The 17,122-nt window shown below is 51.6% G+C and overlaps 6 protein-coding genes across 6 annotated transcripts; 4 read left to right on the top strand and 2 right to left on the bottom strand.

Annotated features, from left to right (window-relative positions):
• Positions 1-231: 231 nt before the first annotated feature.
• BDZ99DRAFT_382142 (uncharacterized protein) lies at positions 232-2,437 on the top strand (the record flags this gene model as incomplete). The annotated part of the gene is made up of 5 exons (XM_033715269.1): positions 232-446; positions 663-1,273; positions 1,409-1,914; positions 1,970-2,164; positions 2,219-2,437. The coding sequence occupies 5 exons, from the start codon at positions 232-234 to the stop codon at positions 2,435-2,437; spliced, it is 1,746 nt and encodes a 581-aa protein (XP_033580046.1).
• A 1,524-nt stretch (positions 2,438-3,961) lies between these two features.
• On the top strand, positions 3,962-7,157 carry BDZ99DRAFT_473802 (uncharacterized protein; the record flags this gene model as incomplete). The annotated part of the gene is made up of 6 exons (XM_033721858.1): positions 3,962-4,504; positions 4,577-4,929; positions 4,988-5,127; positions 5,177-6,285; positions 6,331-6,875; positions 6,944-7,157. 6 exons carry the CDS (start codon positions 3,962-3,964, stop codon positions 7,155-7,157), a joined length of 2,904 nt encoding a protein of 967 aa, XP_033580045.1.
• Positions 7,158-7,681: 524 nt separating this feature from the next.
• BDZ99DRAFT_517370 (barwin-like endoglucanase) lies at positions 7,682-8,856 on the top strand (the record flags this gene model as incomplete). The annotated part of the gene is made up of 4 exons (XM_033725171.1): positions 7,682-7,766; positions 7,859-7,937; positions 8,162-8,714; positions 8,770-8,856. 4 exons carry the CDS (start codon positions 7,682-7,684, stop codon positions 8,854-8,856), a joined length of 804 nt encoding a protein of 267 aa, XP_033580044.1.
• A 1,262-nt stretch (positions 8,857-10,118) lies between these two features.
• BDZ99DRAFT_437935 (uncharacterized protein) lies at positions 10,119-12,414 on the top strand. Its single transcript, XM_033717601.1, has 2 exons — positions 10,119-10,523; positions 10,582-12,414. The coding sequence occupies exons 1-2, from the start codon at positions 10,376-10,378 to the stop codon at positions 12,006-12,008; spliced, it is 1,575 nt and encodes a 524-aa protein (XP_033580043.1). The 5' UTR covers positions 10,119-10,375; the 3' UTR covers positions 12,009-12,414.
• On the bottom strand, positions 12,366-13,273 carry BDZ99DRAFT_460379 (uncharacterized protein). Its single transcript, XM_033719374.1, has 2 exons — positions 12,761-13,273; positions 12,366-12,712 (listed from the first exon to the last, which is right to left on the bottom strand). Exon 1 carries the CDS (start codon positions 13,263-13,265, stop codon positions 12,762-12,764), a length of 504 nt encoding a protein of 167 aa, XP_033580042.1. The 5' UTR covers positions 13,266-13,273; the 3' UTR covers positions 12,366-12,712; position 12,761.
• Positions 13,274-15,776: 2,503 nt separating this feature from the next.
• Positions 15,777-17,099, bottom strand: BDZ99DRAFT_460378 (sterol-binding-like protein). The gene is made up of 3 exons (XM_033719373.1): positions 16,705-17,099; positions 16,073-16,647; positions 15,777-16,012 (listed from the first exon to the last, which is right to left on the bottom strand). The coding sequence occupies exons 1-2, from the start codon at positions 16,718-16,720 to the stop codon at positions 16,274-16,276; spliced, it is 390 nt and encodes a 129-aa protein (XP_033580041.1). The 5' UTR covers positions 16,721-17,099; the 3' UTR covers positions 15,777-16,012; positions 16,073-16,273.
• Positions 17,100-17,122: the final 23 nt, after the last annotated feature.

Genomic DNA, 17,122 nt, shown 5'->3' with positions numbered 1-17,122 from the left:
CGGGGACCCAAGCGATGATGATTAAGGCTGGACCAGTCGCCCATTTGAGCGTGGCAAGAACGGAGGGGACACGAATGAGTTTTTTCAGGCGTTGGCATCTGAGCCACCTTCGCAGGAGCCTTGCAGGTAAGGGGCAACTCGGCAACGCGGCGTGATTATTTTTTGGGGGCAGTGTTTCTCAGCCTTTCTTGGAAACAGTCCTTTAAAGGACCACCAAGGGAATGATTTGTGATGTATGAGAGTCGTAGTTCATTTCCAATGGATCAACTTATCAGTTCCTGTGAAAGATTCGAAAGCTATCCACAAAACCTTGTGCGCCACTACTGTTCGCCGCATGCTCTCAAAACCTACTTTGACCGCCTTCAAGACGAGAAAGACCGGCTGTTTAGCGAGGAGAATAAAGCAGCTCTTGATTTCTTCGATCTGAATGATGGGGACGATGGTGAGTGTGGCAAGCTCTTAATACATGAGTCAATAAGCTTATTTCACCATCGCAGAATTCCGAGCTATTTGTGTAGCAAATACGAACGAACTTAAAGAACATGTGCGGAAAGCCATTGAACCTCGCCATACTGATCCTCGCTGTCGGTTCATGTGAGTCTGGGTAGTTCGCGGGGTTTGCGACTAATCGACCCTTGGGGCACTCCTGCTGACATTTTCAGGTTCATTCACGCCCTTCATTCTCGAGATCGACTTCGCGTTTCACATCGGATGTTCACATTTGCTCTCACCTATTTCCAAGTTATGGCTCCGTTATTAGATTTTGTTTTCCCGTTCGGAGCGCAAGAACAAGCCCAGGATTCTCATTTCAGTGGGTTCCGAGACGACGACTATCTCAGCAATGCCGATGGAGGCCTTTGTGTCTCAGAAATAGGACGCTCAGGACGTTCGATGCGTCTATGTTACAACCTGCGATCAGTAGAACCCTCGAAAGGGCAGGTGGATTTACCTTGGTCCATTCGACAGACGACGATATATCATTCTTTCGACATTACGTCCGGCGGCACACTCTGGATCAACGTGAAAGGAAACAAACTTCTAAAAAGAAGAATCTCGGAAGCATCAAAACAGCTTCAAGCGTTGAACCCAAGGTCTTTCGATTCAACCAGTGGTGCTTTTGCGTCAGCCCTTGCAACGCATTTGATATTCTGTAATTGGTCGGGAGAAAATTGGCGCTGGTACTTGAACGATTTAGAGAGAGAAGCTCAGAGTGTAACCCGAAAGGCCCTTTCAGCGCCAATCGACGAGACCCCTAGCCCAGTGTCTATTAATGGTCCAAGCCCAATAAGTCCAAAAACTCCGAGCGGAATGTTTCCAATATCCTCAACTAGTGGAGCCGACGCCTTTTCGACACCGTCGCGGACGAAATCTGGGCAGTCCTCTGTCTTATCGAGAGCTCCAACGGGAGCACTATCGACCTTCTCTCAAGCTCGAACTGCAACAATGATGACAGAAAGCAGCTGGAAGACACTCTCCTCGAAACTTTCATTGCGAAAACAACAAGAGGAAACCGCAAACCTCCCCGAACCCTTAAGGGAGAAAACCGAACCACGGAAGAACCCTTCTATAATGAGGGCTGACCGTCTAACTTTGCCCCCAAGGGTCCAGAATGAAGGCTCCTCAACGTTGAAAGACGACTTCTCATTCAGCGATCTTCAACGAATACAGTACATCGAAGAGAAAACCAATGAAGTGCTCTTAGTGCTCAAACTTAATAGCGAAGTACTGCGTGATTTGAAGGAACACTATCGCTCTGTGATCAGGGATCCCCAATTCCCTTCTGAGATTAGTCTAAAGTGCCATTCTGAGTTCGCGAGGTTTGAGAAATGCATTTCGGGTGTGGAGAAGGACCTCCGAATGCAGCTGTCACGGACCGAGACTCTCCTGTGTCTGCTAGCTGAACGGAAAAGTTTAGTAAGACTCCTCTAATGAAGAATCCCTAACTCTAAGTCTAATGCTGAATGAATAGCTCTATGGCATTTTACAATACCGAAGTATGAAGGCAAGCGAGTTCTTCGCCCGAAAGTCTCAGCTATCCGCCCACCATATGGAAAAAATGACCACTAGTATGCATGAAATCGCTCGGAAGACTAAGCAGGAAACCGTTTCAATGCGCATCATTACCCTAGTCACCCTGTTCTTCCTACCAGGAACATTCATTGCAGTAAGTAAACGCGCATCTTGAACAGATAAACGATGGCTAAGACCTGGGCCTTAGACAATCTTCAGCACGGATATCATCAAATTTAGCACAGATAATCAGGGTCATGAAACGAAAGCCTTTCAGTTCCAAGGACTCCAGTTGTATATGGAAATATGCATCCCCCTAATGTTCGTTACCTTCATTGCTTGGTACATTGTTTACTGGTGGGTGAAAAGGGGCGACCGTTCAGAGCCATGGGTCTCAGCTGAAGACGAGCTCTGCGAAGCGGCCTAACCACAGTCTTCTGATTTTACGATGAAGCATCTTGATCTACATTCGTAAACTTTTCCTTGAATTCTATGTTACCGTTTTCTCTTGCTTGTCTGATAACAGGTAGAAGAGACGATGCAGCACGCTAAGCGCGAAAATAGTCGCACACTGTCAAAACTCGGGAGGAAGAGAAGCTTATTGTAAAAGTTGTATTGTGAGGGCAGCACAGCGGCTAGCTATATACACCGGTTGAGGTGGCTGGTGAAGAGGGAACTGGGCTCAACCACCCGAATTTAGACACATCCTCATTGAGCATGCTGCCTGAAGCGTACACCTGTCTGCCACTGCTTAGAGTGTTTCAACAAAACGGTTCAAGGTAAAGAGCTTTCGTCGTGCTTAACTTTCCAAGAATGCATTCAAAAACTCTAAGCAGTGGCATACACACGTACACGGCCTAGCGGCTTATTCAAACTAAGAGTGCTACTTTTTTTATGTCCTGAGTATGCGGTTAGGTGTACTAAAGACACTACCAAACTGGTTATTAGAGATGCAATCAATAAATCTACGATGGGAACTATGTACAGAGGCAGCTCGTACATAGTAGCAACTAATAAGTCGGGGTGTGAAGTATCCGGGGAATGTTTTGTAGGGCATCGGCCGTTCTTTTGCAGAAACAGAAGTAATTTCGCGCAAAGAAGCTCGGGTCTGTATATGAAATACATCAAACCGGTCGTTGTCTTTGACTCGAGACTAAATCCTAGAGCCTGCCTGATTTTCTCATAGCCTAAAGTGAAAGCCTAGGGCGTAATCCGCAAAAAGGTCTACGGACTACTAGGCGCAGTCGCCTTGTACCAGGGGTGGGTAGGAGTTGATCCAAGAAAGAGAAGACAAGCTAAGGGGGCAGTGTAACTCTAACGGAACATTTGTTTCAAGGATGGAAGGCATCCATCTCTACTGCTTTTCCTTCACGACAAGACCGGAATTAGGCGCAGCTTTTTCGTATATTGATTAGTATGAGCTAGTGCTATACGCAGCTCAATAGCAGGCAAGGCAGATATGGCGGCTCTCTGCCTCGCGGAGCGTGGCTGTTCACCTAGAATATTCTACCACCATTTGCTCTTTGCCCAAGCAGATGTACCGCAACTGAACATCCCATGAGCTAGTCTTTGCTACTAGGAGAGGTTAGTTTTTTCAGCTTTTTACTGCATAGTCTCTCTCCTTCAAGTTCAATTTCCTGAAGGCGTTTGTTGCTCATGTGGAAGCTTCGAGGCGAACCCGATCAACGATCACGCGGCCTGACCTGCAGGGCGGCTGAGTCGACCTTGGCCGCCCTCATTATCAGCCGCGTGCGCGTAGAGCTGCTTCTAGGTTGGCGGGGCGACATTTGGTATTGCAGTTCCCCTCAGTACACATCGTTCTCCCCCATCTTCCGCTTCATCGCAAGACACACCGCGCCGGCCCAGGCATGTGCCCCCCCAACCTTATCAATGCAACCTTCACGGCTCATTCCCTCGTATCTCTCCATCCGAACGTTGCGCGCTCCTTGCAATGGCCGCCTCTGTGCAGCCTGATCACAACCCATATATCAGAGCTTTCAGACAATTTGTCCGCAACTCGGTGACCTGTGACTTTTCGCAGAAAGAGTTCGTACCTCTCGACTTGCTGGAGGCCTATCTGGATCAACGCCGCGTGACACAGCTTCTCGCCGCTCTTCCAGGAGTCATAGACGCTGCAAACGTCTTGGAGCATTATCTACGAGTTTTCGCCATCCTTATAATCATCGGGAAAGCTGAATATATCAAGCACTTCCTTCAGCACTCGGACCTTGAAGATAAAATCTTGCCTATTACGTCTTTGAATCACCGACCTTCCCATTGGCCGAGCGTTGCCGATTCCAACGACTTTTTCCCATCGTTCTACAAAGCACAATGGCAATTTTGTGCTCTCGACTTCACCCAGAAGCTAAAAGGCAGTGTTCTCGACGAGGATCTAATACTTCCCATCATCGAGAAGAAGGAGCTGGGAAGTGGAGGAAGCGCCGCCATCTACAAAATCAAATTGCACGACGCCTACAATCATCTGGTTGAAAGGGTACGTTTATATACAAGAATGAGCCAAATCAACTTGTTCCTACTATCCGCTGACACGCCACCTCTTTTTTAGGCTCCAAATGGCCGACCCCTCACGGATACATTCGTCCTGAAGACCTACTTCGTCAGCGAGGCCGAAAAAAACTACCAGAACGAGGTAGACGCCTTCATTCAACTTATGAGTCCTAGAAAATTCGAGGAGAATATGATTGCATTTTACGGGGCTTACAGTCAAGGTGGGACGTATAATATCATCCTCGAGTATGCGGATAGTGGGAATCTTCAAGAGTTTTTCGAAAACGTGGAACCACCTTCCGCTGAAGTAGACATCATAAATTTCTGGGACAATCTTTTCAAGATCGTCCAACCTCTCCAAAGAATACATGAGTTGAAACGTGGTGGAAATGGCCCGCCCAGTTTACAAAGGTACGAAAACAGACACCCTTTTCAATTTGATATGAAAACAAGCACTAAAAACCCTAAGGGTTCACCAAGACATCAAAGCCGCGAATGTTCTTGTTTGCAAGGGGACAAGCGAGTCAGATTACGAATGTACTTTCAAGCTTGCCGATTTAGGTCTCAGCCATCTCACCGGGAAAGACATGTGCGGTACGCCCATGTACAGTGAGTAGCGTTGTGTACATGAAGCGCTCTGTTGACTAAGTCTGTGTAGGCGCTCCCGAATGCTGCAGGTCAGATCGATTCATGGAACGGACCGCCTTAGAGATATCCCCTGAAATCGACATATGGTCCCTAGGCTGTCTGTTCAGCGAGGCTGTTGTATGGGTTGTGCGGGGAATGCCTGGTCTCAAGCACTACCAAAATCTTCGTACGATTGAGATAGGTGAGCTGCCAGGTCTTACAGAAGCTGGCTATAGTGGTTGCTTCCACAATGGCACGCATGTCCTTAAGGCAGTAGGTCACATGCACGAAGACATACTCGAGAAGCGACGTATGAACATCGATCACATCACAGAATACGTCGTTCCGCTCATTGACAACATGCTGGTGGACACCAACCGATTCAATGCGGTACACGTCCACAGAAACTCACAGCGGATCTTGAAGAAGGCGAGAGAAAAGAAATATCCCAAGATCATGCAGACCGTCGGTAGTCCAGTCGTCCCCCCTCGAAAGCCTCCATACGTTCCACCAGAACATGCGGGACTAAAACTTACACATTCTTACCCCTCAAGGAGCTCCCGGGGTTTACTTTCAAAGCAGAGACGGACTGGTTCGGAACTTTCTGGTAGCTCGCAGCTGTCTTACAATGGGCGGTCCAACCCCCCGAATGGAGCGTCAGCCTTCGGAAGAGCAGTCAGCTGGGAACATGACTCCTTAGACTCTGAATCCTTCGAGCCAAGCGCTCTCAGTTCTCGGAGTACTATGCGAGGAACAAACCTTTTTGCTTCGACCATTGCGCAATCCACTGCGACTCTACCGTCTCAAAAGAACGGCGCACCAACCGAGCGGGAACATGAATATGCACTTGATTATAAGTTGCGTTATCGCGGTGTTTCGAGAGCTAATACTGCAAACGGCAAAACGCCCATAAGAGACGAGGGAGATGGCGAATATAGCCCTCGCTTACTATCACCCGCTCGCGACAACTCAAGAGCTACTGCTGGAAACGACGGCACAATTGCCGAAGACCTGGTTCGGGGGAAGCGCCCCAACCTATCCGTCCAAGAAGTACACAACTGGAAAAAAAAGAAAGGTCGTGGTTCTAGTCCTCCCTTGAATGGCGACAAGTATTTGCAGAGGTTGAATGACCGGGATCATGTATGTCAACCGATGCTGTACCGGGATTCTTGCTAAATCTACCAGATATTTCTTATTGACGACTCTGCGTCCATGAAACCGTATTGGCCAAAGCTGAAACGGGTATTTGAGGCGTTGGCTTGGCTTGTCAAACGAGTAGATCCCGACGGACTTGACCTGTATTTCACTAGTTCTCCCGAGAAGTTTCACAACAAAAACACGACACCACTTGCCAGCCTGGTGGAAAGGCGAGAAGCAACACTAGGTGGTCGTTGCAACATCAAAAACAGCTTGGGAAATATCACGCAAGGCTACAGGGCAAAGATTCAAAGCCTCGATGCAAATCGCCCAAGGTCTCGCTTGAGCTTTTTGGGGGCGACACAAAAGCTCCATCCTATCAGTATTTATATCCTCACTGACGGCGTTTGGCAAGATAAACCAGAACCCATTTGTGGAGTCGATGAACCGATCAGAATTCTTGTCAATGAGCTTTCGAACCGGGGTTTGCTTGATGGACAAGCGGGCATACAGTTCGTCCGGTTTGGCCACGATGATATTGGTATGAAGCGGCTTCGGATGATAGACAATCACAAAGAGCTCAAATTAGACAAGTAAGTTCCCGGCATGAAGTTTTCAAAGTATATGGGAAAGCAAGCACTAAGTGTGCGGGGTGCTACAGGGACATTGTGGACACAACTTCATGTGATGGAAACGTCTTGAAAATGCTGCTTGGGGCGGTCGATCGGGATTGGGATGATGACGAAAGTGGTGATGAAGACGACGACGACGACAACGACGACGACAACGACGACGACGACGACACGGCCACTCATGCTCAAGACAAAATTAATGGAGACGGATACGGGTGGCCAGGCACGTCGAGCAACACCTAGGACGCGCACATGCCCCTGTTCGGCAAAAGCCCTCTATTGCCACACAAACCACCAGCTCGGCAATTCGAGACAGATCAAGGCCTGAGGGCCCGCAACTCCAAATGAGCTCCACAGATCGCGTCTATCCCAGCCAAAGGCCATCTCGGGCCATCTTACTCCGCCACAAACCGTACAAACGCACCTGATTGCCCTGACATCACGCCCGGTGTTCGTCTAATCAAGTGGCGCGTCTGAGGGGATACAAAATGAAACGCCCCGAGATTCTAGGGTCACATTTATCGAGCGGACGGCTCCGAAGGAGGTGTTGAATCTCCGCTGTTTGAATTTCCGCTGATTCAATCTGCCCCTACGACGATCCGGCAGGGCCTAATCCGGGATTGATCATGACATGGTGAAGACAATTCGATGATTGCGGTGTTCGACGTATAATCCATCTAAAATTTCCCTCAAGTCTACTTCTTCCTTCACGTTCCTCCTCGTGCTTTTTTGATCATATCTTCGCTCTTCGCTTCAATCTCTCAAATATGACATCCATCCTAAAGAAGATTGCCTTGCTCGCCCTCCTCGGAGGTAGTGCCACTATCACCAATGCGCAGACTTCCGGTACTGGTTAGACGACTCGGTACTGGGACTGCTGCAAGGGCTCCTGTGGATGGGCTGGAAAGGCAGCGGTCAGCGCCCCCATTAAGAGCTGCGACAAGAGCGACAATCCGCTCGCAGACATGGCGGCGAAATCAAGCTGCGATTTCTCGGTCTCGAATGGGCCTGCATTCGAACCAAGTACGTAACGAGTCACCTTGATGCCCACGACTTGGAACCAACATACTTACTAGACTTATAAAGAGTCCGTGGGCCGTTAACGACAATCTAAGCTACGGTTTCGCGGCCGTGAAGCTAGCAGGCTGAACTGAGTCTAGCTGGTGCTGTTCATGCTACGAGTGAGGCCTCCGTCTATCCTTTTCCTCTGCCATTTCCGTCAAACAGTCCGCTGACTCCAGCCCCAGACTCACCTTCACCTCTGGCCCCGTCTCTGGTAAGAAGTTTGTCGTCCAAGCCACCAACACAGGTGGCGACCTGGGCGACAACCACTTCGACCTCGCGATATCTGGCGGCGTCGGCATCTTCAACGGCTGCGCAAATGAGTGGGGCGCACCTCCCAACAGCTGGGGCGCGCAATACGGCGGCATCTCCTCTCGCTCGGAGTGCGACTCGTTCTCGGATAAGCTGAAGCCTGGGTGTTGTTGGCGCTTCGACTGGTTCCAGAATGCGGATAACCCCGCGGTTAGCTGGCAGAAGGTTACGTGTCCGGCACAGTTGACGGACCTGACGGGCTGTGTGAGAAATGATGAGACGCCGACGCCGGGCATTAGTGCGACGGCGACAGCGACAGCGACAGCGACAGCGACAGCGACAGCGACAGTGACAGTGACAGTGACAGTGACAGTGAGTGGTGCGTTGAGTTCTGTGGCGGCGGTGACGGGGTCAAGTGGTGGTAATGGGCTGACTGTGGCGCATTGGGGTCAGTGTGGGGGAGTGAGTTGGACGGGTGCGACACAGGTACGTATTGAGAGTGTTGTCAGTGATTGAGGACATTGCTAATTGACCGATGTAGTGTGTGAGCGGGACGACTTGTGTGGAGCTCAATGCGTACTACTTCAATGCCTGTGAGTTTTCGTATGGGGTTCGAGAAAAACGATGACCGTGTTCTGGTCTGGGGTTATTGGATATGTGCATCCATCACATCCGCCAAAACGTCGAATGATATCAGAACGCGTCAAGATCGAAGAAAAGTACATAATGACTCAGGTTGAAATTGATGTGAACTCTGATTTCTATGGGTGTCTAGCTCGTTGTTTATATACTAGGGGAAGGAGGGGGGCCAGCCCCGGGGGCATAACGTGGTATCTCTTCCTGACGCGTTACTTGATTCATCCTGTTTCCTGATACAGTACTGATACCGTGCTGCAGCACTGCTGTTGCACTACCTGTTACTTCCTCCTGTATCAGCATGTTATCCTGATACGTTACTGCATATGAGTTGCTGACCCTAGGTTGTAGTGCTGCAACCCGAGTTAATGCATAGAGTAAACCCACCTGGGCACACTATCGAGACATCTTACGTGACAACTGCATGACCATGACTACCCTTCTAGAGTCGTTTACGCATTTGAACCACACTTAAAAGCGGAACTTGACGCTCGTCTACGTTGTGCCTAGTAGTTTGGTGGACAAATGATGCCACATGGGAGTAGTTTCGACGAACTGACGCGTGCAGGCCGAATGTACGTGACTCCAACCTATCATTCACCAGCCACTCAAGCCATTGAGACACCTCCGACGCTGCAATTCGCGATGCTCATGTCGCCCCAGGTAGTTCTTGAGTACAGTGCAACAGGAGGAGCCCTTCTGACCTATTGTCAGTGAAGTGACGCGTGAAGGGTCAGTTTGTTCGAGCATGGCCAGGATGGTGGAACGTCGTGAACGTGTCTGGACAGGGGACGCGTTGGGAACTGCCAACACAATGTGACGATGGGCCTATGGTGTTGACGGTAGCCGAAGTTTCGAAACTTCTGGTCGTCCGCGGCTGCACGCACCACCCGCAATTCACCCATTTGGCCCGTTCCTGGATGTCAAAACAACTTTAACTCTACCATGGCCAAACAGACGACGCGTGCACTTAAACGTGGACGCGCCTTGTGCTGCGCTTGGCGGGCCTCACCGTCTTTGCGGCCTTTTCCCCGGCCGCCCAGCCTCGATGTTTCCTCCCTCCTGCATGCGCTAATGCACCAAAAAGCAACGGACACGACCCGTTCTGCACCTCCCACTGGCTGCTTCACCCAAATGTTTCAAGCCCTGAATCAGGCATCCGTCGGGCCTCGTGGGGCCGGCCGGCGGGCCAAATCATCACGTCGATATAAAGAAGAGCGCGAGCGCGCACCGCGAGATGGTCGTGATTCTGCTCAATACTTCGCCCGAATCCAGCGTCGCTGCAAAACCCCAAGCCTGCCCTCCCCTCCAACGACTCTTGCTTTGACTCATACCTGCGTCTCACGTGCAGACATGCTCCGCTCGTGCCCTGCCACAGTAAATAGACGGCCGCCACTCGCTATGCCTGATGCTCCTGAGGTTTCTGCTTTCCCGCTCTCGTTATCGCGACTCAAAATCAAACTGCTGTTCTAAATCTCCACTCTGCTGCGTTTTCATGACCATTTCCACGTATGACGTCTCCTCAACCGTCGCCTCCGTCGTTGAAGCGATCGGTATCAGGCGAGAGCCATGACAGCCAGGCCTCCAAGACCTCGCGCGCCTCTTCGAAGCTGCTATTCGGCGAGATCCCGCTGACACCCGCCTCAGCTGACGGGAGATGTGAGCTGCCACGCACAGCACTACGTGTCGCGGAGCATCACTGACAGTTCCTAACCAGCACATCGATCGAACAGCTCCATCTGCAATCTCGTGTTGTCGACAAGCTCCTCGTTCCTCCGGTTCTGGCTGAACGATACCTGTCGCAATGCGCTGCTCGAAAAGGTCCCCAAGGAGGAGCTACCAAACGTCCGCCTGGTGTGCCACGACTTTGCTACTCGAGCCACGCCCTTCTTGTTTCAAGATGTCTCAATTACCTTCAAGCCCAGCACCTTTACCAAGCCAGCGCGCATGGCTGCCCTGGAGAGAGTCGGCCGTCACGTGAAGACTCTTACCTTCAATATGCCTCACACTTCAGAGACTTTCCTACCTCCACTGGTCGACCCGTTGACCGGGGAACATCGACCATTTCTTTATGAACCCCAGGTCCATCCACCTAATACGCTGGCCGGCAAGGTCAAGCAACCCAAGTACGGATCCTGGGAGATGACCGACCTCCTCATCAAGCAATACCCACCCCTCTTCCACGCCGCAACTAACATCCCCGCCTTCATTCGAGCCTTCTCCCTGCTCCCAACCCTCTCCCACCTCAAAATCAGCTGCCCAGGCCAAGAGACCGCCCAGCGCTACCGCCGCAGCACCGTCGACTACGCCCTCATCTCCCTCCGCATCGCCATTGAGCGCGCCCACCTGCCCCAGCTAACCACACTTTCCCTCCTCCCTATCCATCCAGGCGGCCTGCTGTACCTCCAACCCATGCTCGCCTTCGGCTCCACCCCACGTTCCTCCCGCCGCTGGGCACAAATCCGCAAACTAGCAATCCACATGGACTCCTTCCCCTTCGCGCAAAAATCCCGCACCGAGCACCTCCGCATCCTGCACGCCTACCTCCGCGCGTTCGCGCCAGCCCTCACCCGCCTCTTCTTCCGCTGGCGCGGCGAGCGTGGCCCTTCGCCGCTCTCTCTAGACCGCGAACCTTGCATGCAGCCCCCCACTCCACCGGGCAGCTCCCACTCTACCCGCGCCAAACCCCAGCTCAACGGGCCCCGCGCGCTCAAGTTCCCCCGCCTCCGCTACATGGAGCTCGAAAACGGCGTCATGGACTCCTCCCAGATCTCGGCGTTCATCCACGCGCACCGCCGCACGCTCGCAGACTTCAACTTCGAGGACGTCACGCTGCGCTCCGGCGACTGGGACGATGCGCTGGCGCCCTTGACGCGCCTAACCGGCTCCGACGAGTGGAAGCGGAAGGCGGAGGAGGTCATGGATGTGCCTGTGATGCTGAGCCCCGTGGACATGGAGCCGCGGATCCTAGGGCCGCTGATGGGACAGGATGAGGGCGAGGGAGACGTGCAAGGGAAGGGGCTGGCGAGGTGGTTGAGTAAAGGGCGGAGTGCGGTGGTGGGGAAGAAGGCGCGGGAGCAGGTGTGGGGCGGGAGTGAGCATATGCGGCGGTTTTTGAGGAGTTCGGTGTTCTCGTGGAGATGAGCGTTACTGGAAAAGGCGCTAGTCACTACGTCATGTAAAGGTATTAGTAGTGTTGGTGTCGTACGGATTCGGCGCAGTTGAGGTTCGGGATCGGAGCTCGAGGTATTGTTGTCTTATGAGGTGTATTCATGGTGGTGGCATCTTATGCATGGACGGACGGGATTTACGGACGGTGGCGCAAGAGCCGGCTTCCTCTGGCAAGCACAGAGTTGAGGCGGCGGCTTTCTTTTGGTTCTTCTTTTGACTTCTCATGACCTTCATTTGGCGGACGGAACGGAACAGTCTTCATGATGACGATGACGGGCGAACGCTTCACGCTTCACGCTTTTGATGAGTATCACGCTGACACGCAGTTTGTTGTATATACATTCTTTAACCAATTTCATAATGTTGAACATTTCTCATTACTTGGAAAACGTGCACCGTTGTGTGAAGACTTCGAGTGAGAGGGTCGGCGGAATCAATGTATGCGGTCTCCTTTCCTCTTTGCTTCCCGCTATGGGTACTGTATACCTAGCTCCTTTCTAGGCGATCCACCTAACGCTTACACAAAGCGCTCTCATTCCCCGTATCTGCACCACGAGGCTCTGGAGCAAGCTTCCAGATGCGCCGGAATATCAGGTCGAGGTAGCAGACAACAGCCTGGCCTCAAGCGCCATGTATGTCTTCGACAGGAAGGCTATCCTATGCTAGTAATGCTGGTTCTACCACTCTCAGTCATCATAATTGAGCGCGCAAACACGAAAACTCACCTCAGCAGTTTCGTTTCGTGGGTTCCTCAACCGCAACCTCTTCCACCGCGTCACGCTCCATATCGTTACCTACCGCCAGGAACAGATACATGATATTCGCGCCAGTCAAACCACCAAACCACACGAACCCCAGCCAAAACGTCACCCATCCGTTCCAAGCAATCGGCCCGTGATGAACAAAATGGAGGCCCATGCCGGGACTGAGGCCGAAGGGCAGGATGACGTTCATCCAGCCCAGCCAGCGCGGGAAGAGGGGTTTGGGGCGGAGGTCCGCCAGTATGGCCCAGCCGAAAGCGACGTTCTGGGTGACGACGGGCGTGAAGCCGAAGACGGTGAAGATCCACGACAGGTCATTGAGCGCCATGGTGATCTCGGGCGGGCGCTCTGGGCGGTATGCCGTGGTCGCGAACAGGATGGCCGGCGCGTAGAAGCCCACTGCACCCAAGGCCCCGGACGCGAGCTGGGTCGCCGTCACGGCATGCGGGACGCCGGGGATGCGCTTCATCTGTGAGGAGCAGACCGCGGTCCACATGACATAGAGCGGGCCGGACCATAGGACCAATGTTGCTAGGACGCGGATGCCGGTGAGATGGCGCTTGTAGTGACTGACGACCTGCTCAGCGGTGTGGGCGGGGGCCAGCGGCGGCATCATAGATCCGGCAAGGAGCCCGACAAAGAACAGCACATTAGTGGCTACGCCAGCCCCAACACAAGCATATTCAAATGTCTTTTTGGATCCTAGCGTGGTCCGGTTGTACCGGGCGGAGATCTGGGAGCGGGATAGCATGGCGGGCGTATCTTGGCAGAGGGCGGATTTGACTATGGCTATCAGATAAACGAGATTGAGAATAGCAGTCTTACATTACTTAGACGGAGTGCTTATACTCATAAGAAAGTCCTTGCCTTGATTTATGTCTACCAGGCTCGGCCTCGAGAGTCTCCGGCAGGGTGCATAAAATTGTCAGGGCATGTTGACAGGTCGGCTCGTGATCCAACCGAATATCAGAGACCGACCTGTTGGCCTCGATGGCTGCACCCTGACTCTCGTTCAATGAGTCCGTAGTAACAGCTTGCATTAGTTAGAATAGTATCACAAACTCGGTATGATCATACTTACTGCGTTGGGAAGACTCGTCCATAAAGGCAGCCCCATTATATCTGCTATAACAACGACAAAAACAACAGCAGCAACAAAACATAATGCAGCATCGTCCTTCATTTCACGAGCATAGGTTTAGGGAAAACGCGAACACTTGCGGGATCCTCACTGATGCTGTCAGCTGCTTCGGGTCGTTTACTAGCCTAGGCCGGCGTGTGCCAGAGGACGGAATTGCCGGAGGTGTAGCAGCCGATTAGATAGAAGGCTTGGGCTGCGGTGATCCAGGCCTGGGGGAGGCGTTGGCGGTGATGCTTTTGGGAAGAGCAACTATGCTTACGGATACTCGAATTGCGCTAGAGGACCTGGGGGAGCGAGGGGGATGGGTGACTTACCTCCGGAATGCGCGCAAACTCTTCCCAACTCACCTTCTTCGGCTTATGCACGCGCATATGCGTTGAGACAGCAATATACTCCGCATGCGCTACCCCATATTCTGGCGCCCAAACACCTTCTCCGGCCCGCCTGATCTCACTTGTGTAGTGTTGTATAGTTTCCCACTAAACCACCTCGTCTTCATGCAGCACAAGCTAGGGCTGTAGAGATAACCTAAGGTTGACTACGGGACTAAATTACTCCCGTACCCATTACCTTTTCAGCTCGGCGCTACGGAGGTCTAAGCATCCGGGTTTGATTTCATACGAAGCAACTCCTGTACCAGTGCGTAGGCACCAAATGCGCTACACTATCTTGGCAACCTCAGATATATCACCATTCCTCTTTCACCATTCACATGGCAGTAGTTCCATGAGGAGCGAACGTATAACAGCAGAACGGCAAGGCTATCGTGGTACAAGTAAATGACAAAATAGGCAAGGATTACGAGGTTGGTGACAATACTTGCGGGGTAGGGAGTGGGGAGCAATAGAGCATACCTTAAGCGAAATCCAGCTTGCTGGGTAGCTCGATTCGAATACAGTACCAAGACATAAGTTTGGGCAGTCCTTGCAACTACTCGGGGTACCCCGTTAGGCTTTGGGAACTCCAACGCCACGAAAAGTTCAACGCAGTGGACATTCCCATTGGATTTTTTCACTAGGAGAGAACATATCCAGGTATCTTGAATACATAGACTTTCTCCATGGCCATAACAACTACTGAATGTTGTATCAGGGCGCATAGCGTCAATTGCGTTGAATTTTGTGATCTAATGGCCCCGAATAGAGTATTTCGTGAAGAAGCACTCCAAGCCTAGGATGGCTTTCTCTGGCGGAATGAAAGAAAATGCGACGACGCTATAGAGGAAATAATTTGGACCATGAAAAGGATGGGTAAACTAAGAAATACATCCTCTGACTTCCCACCCTTCACGACGCCGAGCGTGAATCCTCGAAACGCCTGTACAGGGTATCTCAGTCGTCTTGCGGAATGTCTGTGACGGGGGCGTACTAGCCTGGAAGATGGAGAGGAGGTGATTTGGTATGAATGAGGCGGACAATGGATGGAATTGGATTTAGATTTAGAAGATTTGTGATTTGTGGAATGCGGCGAAGCGCGAAAGAAAATACATATTTGCAGCAACAGAGACTTGACAATGAGGGTGTGCAAGAAGCAACAGTTTCTGTGCACGTGGATGAGTGAGGCTTGGGGGCAAGTGGCAGAGCACAGTTCGGGGGTGGTGAGGACGTCTACTGTTGCTGGGGCGGAGATACGAAGCTAAGCCGGGCGTAATTTTGCTTACGAAGAGGGGATACGGCGCTAACCAGACAGGGAAGTCGTGTGAGGTGAGTTTTGGAGGACAAGTGTGAATGTTCTAGCCACTGGTCATAATTTAGACAGATTCTAACCGGAACGATGTCCCTGTTGAGAAGAAAGAATGTGCCCGTTTTTGCGAGAACTTTTACCAAGAGCTTATTGCGATTAGTACTTCTTATAATGGCGTGGATGGTTCTGAATAAATAAGGAAAAGCTTCCCCATAATTATAACTGCTCCGCACAAAAGCGAAGTCTATTCAAGGAGAAAGATGAACGGAAGCAGCTCCATAGTCCGAGCTTGTTTTGACGAAAGCGTAGAACGTTCTGGGACGCCAGATCATGACTAAATCGAAGGATTTTGACGCCAGGCCCAATATATCGGACCGGCCCCGTCTCGATATCTTAGTGCATTGTAACATTAGCCCCATTCGTGGTCTGATATGGAATGTTAGGAGTTTTACATCCTTAGAGGGGGGTGGAAATCGCTTCGAGAGATGAATAGACGCGAATTCAGACCTCGGAAAATTAAGATTTGGCGAGGATATGTCTATGTGAGATTGCGCCGATGCATCTTCGGGCTTGGAAAAGATGACAGAAACAGCACAGTAAACCGGCATAACTTCAACGTATGCTTCCTCTAATATACACTTTTCTCCCCCCATCTACAACTTCGCCTGCGTCTGCGCTTTCTTCAAAATCGGCTCCGCCTTCGTCGCCTTCATCACATCCCCCTTGACCTTCAGCTTCCCGCCCATAAATAGCTTCTGCGCATTCGCCTTGCCTGCAATCAGCGACTGAAAGTCTTTATCGGACAAGCTCAGCGTGACACCGGCCTTCTTCCCCTCGGGCGCCGCGCCCTTCCCGACTGTGCCGGTCTCCTTGAGGTCGATGTACCAGGATTCCGTCGCGCCGGCGTCATTCTTCAGCGTGAAGGCGAAGATGGTGCCGCCTTTCTTGATGGCGTCTTTGCGGTCCGCGTCGGAGTTGGAGAGGGAGGCGGCGATGGCGTCGAAAGCGGTGGAGGAGGGGAAGGCGTCTGTGATACTATTAGTTCCACTATCTGAGCTTCACGTGCTAAGTGAAAGGTTCGTACCGTTCTTGAGAGACATTGTGGATGTGGTGGGCTGTGCTGAGGCTTTGTCCGGTGATGTAAGATGCGGATGGCGGTGTTGGAAGCGCTTTCAGTGGGTAGGAGAGGGCTGGACAATGAGTTAATAGGAGCAGAAGCTGGAGGCTGATAAAAGGGTATAGAGGTCAGAAAATGGCTCGTGACAGGCGTTTATATGGAGCGCAGGAGAAGGTGCAGCATGACCTTCCCCGGATTTCGTCACTGCCATGTGAAGGGCCAAGACTGCCGAGGTTGCTTTCCGCATTTGGTGAGGTTTTGCATGCCCGGATGCCCGAGAGATCTGGAGGCTTGAAAATCGAGTGTTTATTTGACTTTCAATTCTGTACTTGGTTGTTTCCGAATTTCACGATATTTGAGGAGGTGGAGAATGTTGCGGAGCGAG

This window comes from Mytilinidion resinicola (genome assembly GCF_010093595.1).
Source record: "Mytilinidion resinicola strain CBS 304.34 unplaced genomic scaffold BDZ99scaffold_5, whole genome shotgun sequence".
NCBI lineage: Eukaryota > Fungi > Ascomycota > Dothideomycetes > Mytilinidiales > Mytilinidiaceae > Mytilinidion > Mytilinidion resinicola.
Note: the sequence above shows the minus strand (reverse complement) of the source record. Positions and strands in the feature narration are given on the sequence as shown.